General features: G+C 32.9%; 1 protein-coding gene across 2 annotated transcripts in view; it reads left to right on the top strand.

Moving 5' to 3' along the window:
* LOC118181820 (diuretic hormone receptor-like) overlaps nt 1-13479 on the top strand; it is a 376168-nt gene that overhangs the window by 252362 nt on the left and 110327 nt on the right. For both annotated transcript variants that reach the window (XM_085819127.1, XM_085819126.1), the window contains one exon: nt 8382-8482. In XM_085819127.1, coding sequence (XP_085675253.1) covers nt 8382-8482 — 101 coding nt within the window. The remainder of the gene's footprint in view (nt 1-8381; nt 8483-13479) is intronic.

Genomic DNA, 13479 nt, shown 5'->3' with positions numbered 1-13479 from the left:
AAAATAAATGAAATTTATCAAATTTAATGAGTGAGTTTCTACTGTTTTAAAAACAAACATTATAATTGTGCTAATAAAAATGAAAATTAACATTTTTGAATATTTGATACTTATTTAAATTTCCTCCATATAAATACTCAACGTGATGAAAGTTATGAAAGCAAAAAATCGTTTTTCGCCCATATTCTCTCCTCTGCCGAGCATAAGTTGTAAGAAAATGACAACACTCTTTATTGACAACCACACGCATGATTTCGCTGGAACATTGCGTGAGAAGTCAATTAAAGTAGACTTTTAGTCAGAACATGCTCATAAATGAGCAATTACAAGCCTATAGAAAAACCAACTGTAACATGTTATGATTTTATAAAAGAAGGCTAAGCCGCTTTGCATTGCCATCCGATATCTCCCGTTAGACACAGAAGGGCATGATGTTAAGAAAGAACTCTTGTATTTGCCTTATTTTGTGGAATTCCCACGTAGTTGCAAGTCCCCGGACTTATTTCTTCAGTATGTTCAGCACCTGAACGTCAAGATGAAAGTCTTTAAAGCCAATCTAGAGTTTTAGGCATCAGCGACTTTTCCCCAGACAGAACGGCTGCTTGAAATTCCAGGTTGCTTGAAATATGATAAAAAGCATCTCATGTTTGTATATGGATTCAATAAGGTAGGTAAAGCTAATTTTCTGAACATAAGAGCTTCAACAAATGCTAATTCCTCAAGGAGACGAAAGCTGAGAATACATACGGCTTCTGAAAAGAAAACATGAGAAGTTCTGTAACCCAAATTGTGCAGTTTAATATGTCTTACACTGATCTTACACTGCACACCATTAGCTAAGCTCAAATTAGTGCTTAAAGCTGTTCCATTACTCGAAAACTTTGATTCAGGCAAATAAGACTGTTAATGCCAGGACAAAATCATCTTCTTTAAATACAGTTTCGTCCACTGATCGAGAAATGATGTAATATATTACAACAGTTCTCATTGGATACTGATGGTTCCTCCTGATTGAACGATCTACGAGCTGTTTACTTCGTCTATGAAAACTTTGTTTCCTTTGCATTCACAACCGTATGGATTACTAGGTGGTGCCATGCGTACTGCGATGTTTCTCATACTTTTAACGGTCTCGGCACCGGGAAGTAAAAACACAAACCTGGCGTTTCCAGTAGACATGGGGAAAAGGGCAACTTTTCACAAGACTGGTGGTTAAATCCTCAGTCTTTAGTATCAGTAGTAAAGGCGACCGCCTTTACTACTGATTGTGTAGTACGGGCAGGTCATTATGACGAACTGTCAAGTTTTCAGTCGATTAGTGCTACACTCCTTCATAAGGGAACTCCTTAAGGGCTATCCTCAGAACAGAGAGTGGAGACTCTTCGGTCCAGGTTAGGTGATGAGGCTAAGGAGAAATTTAAAGACCGTAGGTACCGGTGTGGAACTCGGAATACCCGGTAAGCTGAGTTTGTTTATCTCCATGGTGACTTTTTAGCCCATCTTAGGCAAGGTGGCTGACCCCTTGCCTAAAATGGGGGTTTCAACTAGGACTCCGTAATCCGTATATTTGCATCAAGGTGTAAGAACGCGTAAAAATGCTAAATGATTCGGCAAAGTTCCTCTTTCTCTCCTTGTCATTTCTTCCCTTATTTGCATATTTGCATAGAGAACTCAAGTCAGGAAAAAGCCAGGAGCTAAACCTTTATTGTGAGTTACAGAATCAAGCGGTTTGAACTGTAGACTAGTCACTCATCTCCGTGTTAAGGTTACGAGAAGGAGAATGAACCTTTTTTGCTACTCCAAGTGATAACCACTAACATTCATTGAAATAAAAATAAACATCGATACTTCGGTTCCAAAACGGCAGTACGTCTCGGTTGAAAATTAACATTAGAATTTGAAACATGCAATAAGCTTGCAAACTCACTCAGTAGTCACTCACTTCTCAGTAGCAGTAGTTCATGAAGTAATCACATGATTTGAAGTGACTGCAGCTACTATAATCAGCTCTTATAATTTCAAACAGGAGAGGAATGAAGGAAAGAAAATTACTGTAATATATTTGGAAAATCGTTTTAGACTTCCTAGAATGCCTAGCGGAATATTCCAAATATCTAATGTTTCGAAATATATCCTTAAACTCACCGTCTTGGAGGGAAAAAGCTGAAGTTAATAACATGATTGAAGTTAACAGCCAGTATCTTGGAATACCGGTGATATTTATAAATGTCATAGTCTTATCACATAATGTAAGAGAATATGATAATTAAGCATTTTCTTCGGTGACTGAACATAGAATAAAATAATCCAGGGAACCAGACTCTATAAATCAAACAGAATATTTGCTAAACTTAATATAATGTAATGTAACGTAAAAAAAAGAAATAAAAAGGAGGTGGTCCACAGCTTCAGGCGATCTGCAGTAAATCTCTCTTGAAACTACAGTTGCTTTCTGGAGCAACAGCAATATAGCCATAGCAGCATGGTTATTTGAAATAAGAAAAAAAAAGTAAACAGTTTAACTTCGCAGCTGAATCAGTTACAGAGAAAAATGTAAGCAACCCTCACAGCAGCACTCCACTATATGGTTAATTTCCATGCGGCAATCAGTTATCACTCCCACCATCAAGAATCGATTTTTTATATTTAAGCAAGAGGACTGACTTGTTTACAAGGCGCTGGAACACGGCTTGAACAGTCTGAACCTTAGCTACATGATCAAATCCTGTCCTGGATATGCTTCCACTGTTCTCAGTTTTCATGTAGCTGGAGAAGTTTCACTTTTTAATAGAACGATGGCACCAACTTACAAATTACGCCAACTCCTTATCCATTTTGATTTAGACTGCAAGGGCATGTAGATATTAACCGCGTCATCTCTTCCAAAATCCTTGCTTTATTTGTTGCAGCAGACTCCACCTGGAACGAAGATTCTGAAAGCTGGTCAGCTATATTTGGGAACTCCTGTAAGCGTTTCTCTTACAAGGTAATGAGAAGAGTTAGTATATCAAAATCTGATGCATCTGAAGTAATGGGAATTAGAAGTCTAGTATTTAAAATAGAGTGTATTTCCGCAAGCAAAATAACCAACTCTTTAAATGTAGGTATTGTCTCTCCTTTAATTCTGTTGTGAGGAAAGTTTACAGATTTAATTCCATTTTCCCATATACCACAGAAGTGTGGAGAGGCATGAGAAATCGTTTGGCAATAAATGGAAAATGTGGCAAAAAACCATTGAATTCTCTTGAGTTACTTAATCCCCTCAAGATTATTTCTACTTAACATATTTTCTTTGCTACAATAAAATTAGTCATATTACTAGAGGAAATGTCTTGTGGTACACATGTACGCGCTGAAAACCTCTTCATTTCATCAATATAGGAATTAGTTGTTAAATCTAAAACAGCCTCTAGGTCAGTAGCTTTTGTTCCTAAGAAACCAAATAATATAAAATTATCCTTAGTAGTCCTTACATCACTGCACCACGTCCTTTGCTAAATTTCAAATTTATTGGTCCTGTATAGTTGATACCACAGTTGAAATATGTCCTTCTTAAGTTTACTTTATATTTTGGCAAGTTATCCATTACATGACTAGAAGTATTTATTGGCTTTCTAAAACAAACTTCGCATTTTGCTGTAAAATATTTAATAAGCTTCTTTGCTCCAAGAATCTAATAATTTTTGTTTTAAAATGTAACCCAAAACTGTAAACCCTGCATGTAACTATGTAATATGATACTGTTTGTCAAAAGTTCACTCAGTCTACTAGGTAATGGAATAGTTAATGGTTGATTAGAATTATAATTTAAAGTAGCTTGTTAAATGCGACCTTCCACCCGTAACAAATCATCTTTAAAGAAAGACTGCAATGCCGCCAGTCCACTATTTTTCAAAGGCTTCTTGGAACTTAATAAATGTATATATGTTTAAAATATACTTCTTGTACCGATAATAACATTTTGTACCTATAATCATATTAAATATTTTAATACTTTTTTATGTTCTAAAGCAGTTGAGGGCGGAATTTCACTGAAAGGCTTATAACTTGGTAACGATTTTGTACCTTGAAAGTTTTAACAAATTTATTGCAATAGCATAAAATTCGAGCAATTTTTGATAAAGAAGATGTGTTATTTAGAAGAGTTCAAAATTTCATTTTCCAAACTACACCCTAAACCTCAATGGCGTTGGGTAGTTCAGAACTCTGTCAAATCGAAGGGGCTTCTTTCAACCAACTAGGGATGTGCCATCACAGTCAGTTTATTACAAACTGTTCTGAAAAACTCCTCTAGAAGCAACATCTGTCTGATTAAGTTACGCTGAAACATAATTCCAATGAAATCTCGGAAAAATCTGCAAAATTTCAGACGTCAGTTGGCGATAAAAGTTTTCCATCTACTAGAAGATCATAATAGCCATGCTTGTAACAACCTTAGAAAGCATAACACTAGGCTTTCTGGAACAGTGGCTGTATAATCACAGCCGCGTAGTTATTTCTAATACTGTTAACTTAGCTTTGCAGCTCGGAATTAGCTGCAGAGAAAAATAAAGTAGCACTCCCAAGCTTAATCTAAATTCTTAGTCTTCTTAATTCAAAACTATCTTAAATTTAAATGCATTTCAAAACGAAAGCCCTTCATTCGGCAGTCATTGTAATGTTCGTTAATCTTCGTAAAGGAAAAGATACTTCTTAGATTTATGTCAGTTAGCGAAGGCAAATACTAATTCAAATCTTTTTTAAAAGCAAAAGGTTGTAATACAAAATCTAGTACTTGATTTCTATACTTTTTTCAATATTTTTAAATTTTTAATTTCTTAATTTTCATTTTACACATTATTATCTACAAAATTTATCATCACTGAAATAAACCTAGCAATGACACAGTAGTTGTAATTGTAGAAATGTGAACAAATTTACCTATGTGAAATATTTCTTTAAACGCCAAAAATATTATTTCGAAATATTATTCTTTAATTTCGTTAAATACCTGAAACCATTTGCCCAGGTTTCAGTGTATTTTATCGTGTTTCTTAGAGATGATAAATAAAATCTTTATATTAATTACATCGTCCGAGAAAATAACTCTATTATTAAACACGGTGCTTTCGAATATATAAAAGCAGAGTTCTTGCAGAATTTCATGCATGATAATTGAGTTGGGAGAAAATGTGCCTCAAAGACATTTCACTCTTATAATAGAATTTAATTACGTGGGGAAATGAGTTTGAACTCCGCTGATGGATTTATTATCGGTGTAAAAATATCTGAGCATGTTTTTTCGGACGGATACAGAACCGTTAAAAAATTCGATTAACTTAGTCAAAAAAGGGTTTTAAAAACTTTCTACAGGCTTTGCTTTAAGAGAATATTATAATGCAGAAATGGGTAATTTTCTGCTTTTTACTGAGCTTTTATAAAGACAAATTACAACATTACACGAAATCCTCAGCAACTGGACATCAACAAATTATCTTTCTTTTTGTATAGTTTTTTATGTAAAGAATCTTCATTAATTATTTTCTCGTCTCATTCTTCCGGGACCTCGGTTCATTCAATAAGATGGAAGAAGTATATCCTTATGAGAAAAACGTTACCGAGGTTTCTATAGCTACAGAATCATTACTTAGATGTTTTTCTTAAAAAATGGAGCGAAAAAAGTACGAAATATTGTGTTAGTCTCCATGGCTACAGTAACAAAGCATTTTGATTAAAGTTAATATTTTAACTTTCGATTGAATTGCGACTTTTATTGATTACCACTCGTCCGTGCTTCCATTTTACCAAGAGTATATAGGGGGAATCTTTAAAGGGTACTTTTATCTCTTTCTATAGAATTAAAAAGTTTACAGAAGTTATTATAAACATAAATATTGAAAACAGAACCTTACACTTTTTAATCAGAATTAACATACAGAGTTATTCAAAAGAAGACTAATATCCCATCATTCTGTGTCCGCTATGTTGAATTTTTTCCAGCATTCCATCTGGTGAGGCAGTCGGTCACGAATGTCACATGACTCTGTTATCAAAATGACTACAACTACAATGGACAAGCTTTTGTTTCAATCTAACGTAAGTGCTGCAAAAAACGCAATTTGTAAGGAACATATCTGAAACATTCTTGAAGTTTTCTAAATGGTAGACTTTAAAGATAAAGGCACGTCTTTAGTGATGATCTTAGGTTTTGTTGATAGGATATGAGAATAGTTTATTCTATACTTACGGGAGGTCGTCCAGATGTCTTTTTCAAATATCATTAAATGAAAAGGTCATCTCCGCAATAATAATAGAATTTTCCAAAGCGGAATTATCAGCCATAAAAGCCGCGATTGACATAGACATTCTCTAAAATCTAAACTAATTTACCTTAAAATCTGACTCACAAGCAGTTATTTTAGCGCTTAAGAATCTCTTACTTTCCTCTCCATTGATTTCTGTCATAAATTCTCTTGCCGAAATTCCAAACTAAAAAATTCAAATTTCATGGATCAAAAGATCAGGCAAATGAATTACCAAAGAAGAAGCTCTTAATCAAGATGGTATTGAAATCAACTTTTGCCTCGCTCAAATTTCAAGTACCAATGAAAACAACTTGCTTCAACGTCTTGGCAAGATTTGTTGGATACGCTTCACAAGGAAGATGCACATATAACTTATCCCCGATGTAAGCTTCGCATCTTTGTTCTCGAATCCTTTATTAAATTACTGTATAACAAGACACGGACACTTTTCCACATATCTCTATGCAAGAAATATGGCGAATTCCGATATCTTCACATGTGGAGAACAGGAAACTCCTGATCATTACACTTTCACGTGCCCCTTAATTGAGGATATTCACGTAAAATCCCCACAAACTGATCTCTTGGCATTCTAAAGGTTTCTAATTAAAGTTAAACATCACAATCCGAAGTTTCAAATAATTATGCAACGATTCTTTTCCTGCGGCCTGTATCTTTATCAAGTGCAAGTTCTGATTTTATTTGATTTTAGTGACAACATAAATTTAGTGAACTTTTGCATTTTGTGAATATGTACAAAATGACTCCACTTGTAAACTTTATAAACTGTAATAACCTTACTGAAGTAACCCCACGGACACCTATTATTGTATTATTCATATTACAGTTCATCATAATATTGTGTTACCAGCATTTATTATAGTTATCTCATTATGTTTACCTGTATACTAATATGTTTATCTTTTATTTTTGTTACACCAAAACGGATGTTCAATTTAATTTGTGAATTTCAAGTTGTATTGAGACTATATTGTAATCTCTTTATGTCCTAAATCATTACTTTTAATAAATAATAGATGCGGGGCGTACGGTGGGATTGCACTATGTACCATATTAGATAACTCTAGATCATTTGGAAAAATTAAATTACCCATTTGCTCACCCTTTCTCTGTAAATTCTTATAAAGTTGGCATTTTTAAGAGTTAGTATTGGAAAGAACTGCCAGTTGACCCACGGTACATCGCTGGTACCTCTCGTTTTATCGTTACCTGTACGTATATAAATAGCCTATGCGTTTAGAGTTCTTGTACCAATAACAAAGAGATTTCCTGTTTAGAAGTGATTTTCTGAAAATTAAGCTGCAGCATTACCATGAATTATAATTTGCCGAATTATAAAATACAGAACAAGTTTTCACTGCATACGTGGATTTTTTTCGATGTCCGGAAACTGAAGAAATGAGCAATGCCCTCGCCGGGATTCGAACCTGGATCTCTCGAATTCTCGCCGAGAACCAGTATACCACGAAGGAAGCAGATAGAAGGTAGTAAATACCTTATACAGGGGGTCTAATATACTTCGAAATGGTTTCGTGTAAGATGCACATGGCCGGTGTCTCCCATTTTTTTCTTTTCCAAGTCTGTTCCGAACTTGGCTGGCAAACTGTCGTCTGTCTAATTGCAGGGCTTCCGAACTTGTCTGACACACTGCCGTGTCAGCTGTAGTGTAACTGAAAATGTAGGACTAACTTCTTATAGGAAGGATTTCTTTCATAGAGTATATTCTAAAAGAAACTGAATCATACTTATATTCGAGCATGATTGGAAACTATGAAACCCTCATACAGATAGTCCATTAGCTAGAATTGGAGAATTTGGTAGCATTGTTATTTCTCAATCCTCTTAATCAGTAGTAAGATCAAGTGAAATAACAAAGATACAAAAAGCATAAAATCTAAAACATGAATTTTAGATTTTGGTAATTTATGCAGCATTTTCGTATATTATTATTCTCTATATGCAAAAGATGTATGTACGGAAATATTTAAATATGTCCTAAAATATATATGTGTATATGTGATAGGTTATGTTTTCAGTATTCTTTCTCTTTGTTCATTGGTGCTTTATATTTTAAAGGAAATGCCAGCAGAGAATGTCTGATGAATGCCAGTTGGTCAAGCTGGGCAAATTATCGCTCTTGCACTCCTCTGAAGATTCCAGAAGATGAATATTTGCAGGCAAGAACTGTTTTATATTGAATTATTCCCGATTGTTCTTTTTATTAATAATTTTTTATTTTAAATCTATGTAAAACTAATTCAGCTGTAGTATCAAATCCACCTCTTTTCATCAAGATGAACTCGGAATCAACTGAGTATTTTAAAAATACTCAGTTGATTCCGGGGTGAATCATCCACTGTACGAAGGTGAAAGATTTTAAGATCCAGTTGCTTCGTTTATATATGATTCCTCTACAGGACTAGAAAGTTATTTTGTTAGGATTATAGTTATCAGACTTCCAGAATTCTCAAAAGGATCGTTCTCAAAGAAGGCACTATTCACAGATCTTCAACTGTAAACAAACAAGTAAACAAAATGGATTTTTGATTTAGTTCTTTTTACAATTTTAACAAAAGAAGGGTTGCTTTATTTCTTGTTACAGTTTTTTTTTCCAAACAGCATTAGCTCTTTCCTATAAAAAGAAAACGTCACTATCTTAGGTTCGTTGAATTGTTTTTCGTACGGGAATGTCCATTTTGTCTTTATTTCCTAGCAGTAAGTAAATCAAAGATAGAATGGAAAAGCACTTGGCAACTGAAATGTACATTCTGTCGAAGAAAACAGTTAAAATGAGAGAGATCCAACTTAATTTTTTTTGCTGCTTTCTTACAGCTTTAAATATTCTATCCTAATAGAGTGAAAAAATTCAACTACGGTTTTATACTGAATTTCACGAATTTATAGCGAAATTATTGATAGTGGTAGATCTTTAATTTGTCATCGAAATCCCTTTATTTAGGCCTTACGAGTTCGTTTATTAGATTTTAAGGATGAATATTGCCAGTTAGGGAAAGATTTTACGAAGGACATAGTAATGAATTTGCTCAAAGGGCCATCTTTCTAAGGAAACACATTACCTGTTGAAATTTGCAAATTTCGTCACAGATGCTATTTCTCAACTGCAAGTATGCTAGCGGAGGATCAATTATTTTTGAAGCTATTCTAGTTCTTTTGAGCAGTAAATAGATGATGTCAAACAAGGGATTTTCACTATTTTAAGCAATTATTGCCTAAATGTAAATGAAAAGCTTTTTTTATAAATCATTTCTTGGTAATTTGATCAGCATTTTACTCATTGGCTATGGCTAGCTAAGTTGCTGACATCTTTTTTTAGTCGCGATTAATTTTAGTCCTTCTTGTGATGCAAAAGTTGTTTGTATGTAAATTTTCTTGTAGAGGAAATTCAGTGAATTTTTTCTTCCTAGAAAGGAGTGTTAAGTATGAAATCCTTTAGAGTCATCAGCCATTTTTTTCAGAGATGTGAAAAGTGTAAATTTTTCTCTTTAAAACTCCTATTCCGGACCTTCTGACTGCTATCTAAACGTGCTTTCTGTTTACACCACAAAGGCGCAGAGAAAGGGATGGTGGAAGAAAACCCTTACACTTCTTATTAAAATTCGAAGTGCGTTACGGGTCATTTATGAATGTGGCAAGCTCAGTCTGCTCAGTCTTGACAAGCTTTCCTTCTCTGCACAGATAACTGAATTCGAAGACTTTAAAATATATTTCTGTTGTATTTTTAAATTATAAATATTGTCCTTCCATTGACAAACTAATAATATTTAACTAATTCCCCTTTATTTACCCAAACTGTTTTCTGATTCCTGAAATTTTTAGTTTTCATGATTTATTTTAAGATTTCTCCAATGCAAATGAACGTGAGCAAGAGATAACTTAATTTTTATGATCAGTTTTCTTATTAAAGTTAGGAACAGTAAACTTGAAAAAAATTTGGGTATTAATAATTGTTTTTGATGCTCAATTTTTGTGGAACTTAACAAGAAATCTGTTTTATATTTTTTTTTTCATTTTTATGTGGTAAAACAGTATATATATCTAGATCTGTGAAAAGGTACTTTTGCTAATTTTCCTCTAATCATGGTGTGAGAGCAAAGCTGGCATTTTCCTAATGCTGAAGTAAATTTTTGAAGCATGTGCTTGTACAGAAACTCAGCAATTAATCTGGCGGTAGCATTTGTTAATTATAACATAATTTTTAGATATTTAACATTTTAATAATTTTATCTGTTTAATATTTTACTGGTCATTTATCTTCTCTTGTTAATTTAATAAATGCATTCAAATACAGAGTATGTTCTTAAATTTTTAGACGATTTCGAGGCCGTGTAATTAATTTTTAAAATGTAAAATGATTTTTTTAACGTTCGAGCTAATAGCCATTTTTTCTGGATTATAATTCTGCATCATGATTTCCATGATAGAAGGGGTTTTCGTAAAATTTCCAGGAGTACTTATTTCCATTCCTTTTCCAGTGCTTTCCACAACCCATCAACCGCGGTGGGTTTTTCGCTTAAAAAGAGCTCTTTTCAAGAGGCCAGAGGTATAATATTCAGTAGGTGAAACGCCAGGGGACTTCGCAGGAATATGTTGAAAAGGTATACATACAATACCTACATCCATCTTCATTTTTTCAAATAATACAGTGGTACTTTTCGAAGTATGACTTGTTGCTTTGTCTTGATGAAGCATTACTCTTTGAAGATCGCTGGGATACAGAAACTGAGTTTTTACTGTAAATATCGGGCGCAAAATTTTCTATTGATAGTTCGTTGAGTTGATTTTAACATTATTTTTGCTCTTCTTATTTTTAATTTCCCCTTGAAAGAGAATCATGCTACAATTATAAACCCTTCACTGAACCTTTCTTTGTTCAGATGGAACTAGATTTGTACATATTTTTCTGTTTCACGATTTCGATAATAAATAGACCTCAGTTGATTAGGTAAATCTGTGCTTCATCAAGGGTCACAATGTATTTCCATTTAACTCTTGCTTAGTTTCATTTAGTTTTTAAGTAGTTTTCATACAGGTTTCTACAAATAATTTTGCGTTAAATCATGGCTGACGAACGCTGGGAAACATTATGTTCTTTAGATATTCCATGTTGTAAATTTTGGTTTATTATTTTATTTTCTGTTGGTACAAATGTATTTAAAACTTTGCAATTGATTTCTGCATCGGCGGATTTTCTCTAGTTACTAATTATTTAACATTAGAAACATTATTAACAGCGAGACTTCTTTCCAATAACTGATGGTTTTTCCCTTTTCGATTAATAATAGTCATTATTTTGCACTTTGAAATTTTAATACTTTGCATTTCGCAGCGTTTCTGAATTATGGAATAGGAATATTTTTCTTCGGAAAGTGTCGTTCGAAAAGCGAAATCTTGTCCTTCAATCCACAGCTTGTTAACATGCCACATTTTGAAAGAAGAATATATTTGAAAGTAGCAAACGATATTTCTAATTTGAAATAATAAGCTATTGCCATATATTTTTATTCAAATCATTAGCTTTTTTAATTCCTTGTCGTTAAAAATGTATAAGCAGATTCTGTACTGTTAACTTCTTCTTTCTATTTACATGAATGCGGTGTTCAAATTTACTCTGCAGTTTTTAACGTAATAAGATGTCGAGATTTAGCTTTCTGTTAGTTATTTTATTATAAATTTTATTTTATTCAGCCTTTTTAAATATTAATTGATTTATAAATTTACAAAGCTATAAATTACAATTTACAACTTAGTCAATTTTAAAAAATTCATAAAATTTAATTATATTTTATTGATATGACTTTTTTGATCTCGTGTTTTGTGTTTTAATGATCTTATTTTTTGCAGTGTCTTAAAATTAGTATGTATTTTATTTCAATGTTTTAATCTGCTTTGAATGTCTTTCTCAATGTTTTTCGTATTTTGTTTTCAACATTTTTTAAGTAAACAACAGCAGATTTTTATTTTTGTTTGATATGACTATTTTGATGATTCGTGTCGCAAATATATTTAAATTAAAACGTCAAATTTCATTTCTTTTTTAAACATTCACAGAGTTTTAGTTTCTTTTTTAAACACTCACATTTTTAATTATCAATTCCTGTTATTTCTCACGTAATTTTAAGAACAGTACTAGTTAAAAATAATTATAAATGAAACCGTTACCTAGCTGGTTCAATGCAAGAAGAATTCTAATAATAAGAATAATTAGAGGTTATTTCATTACTACTATATGCGTATTTAACATAACATGGGATGAAATCACATTCCAGATCCCTGCGTATCAATCGCATAACTATAGGCACTCAACTTTAAATAATTGAAGTTTCGACTTCAATTCCTAGAAGATGCACAGATTAAAAATGTCCTAAAAGTGTAGACTAAATTAATTTTTTATTGAAAATGTGCCTATAAAGAAGTCCTATTCAAATAGTTTTTATTATTTAAATGACAGTCGAATAAACTAACGTAACTCAACTCGGTCGAAATATTTAGAAAATAGTAAAGAGAACAGACCGCAGAAGATCGTTAAATGTGCTAAAATTCTAAAATTTACAATAAAAATATTATGAAATATACGTATAACTTGGAATAGAGACAGTCAACATCTGACCTCAAATTTTTATTATTGCCATCTATCTCCCTTGCCTTCTTTAATGACTGATTGATCTACATTGTTCTTAATAACAGATGAAATGTGATGATAAAAAAGGGGAAGATATGTAATCATCAAGCATTCAAAAGCTCATTAATCCTCAGTCAAAACAGATCAGATCAAGAGTGAAGGGCTAGCAGCAAGAAGGGGCCCAGCTCCACTTTGGTAGATTATGTCTTTATGGGTCTTTTTTGTAAAATCGTTCTTTGCGTTGGAGTAAAAAATCATTTTTACTAGCACTTTTAATGAGGGCAAACGTTTAGAATATAAATTAAAAATGAATTTTTGAAATGTTTCTTTTAATTTTCCTAAAATTTAAAGATGTGAAGCTGGGCCCTTCTTGCTGCAAGCCCTCCTTTAAACCAGTTACGATGCGGCTTTCGAGTATAAGCAATTCAGCAGATAAATGCAAACTATCCTCCTGGATCAATCAGAACTTTGTTCGAGTCCTGCATAATTTTCTACCGTGGCACAAGGAAGCTTGTTAAATTTGTTTGGGATGAT

This window comes from Stegodyphus dumicola, chromosome 6, assembly GCF_044657685.1.
Source record: "Stegodyphus dumicola isolate Sdum_Otavi_A_Nest chromosome 6, ASM4465768v1".
NCBI classification, from domain to species: domain Eukaryota; kingdom Metazoa; phylum Arthropoda; class Arachnida; order Araneae; family Eresidae; genus Stegodyphus; species Stegodyphus dumicola.
The sequence above is the reverse complement of the archived record's forward strand: the minus strand, read 5'-3'. Positions and strand labels throughout refer to the sequence as shown.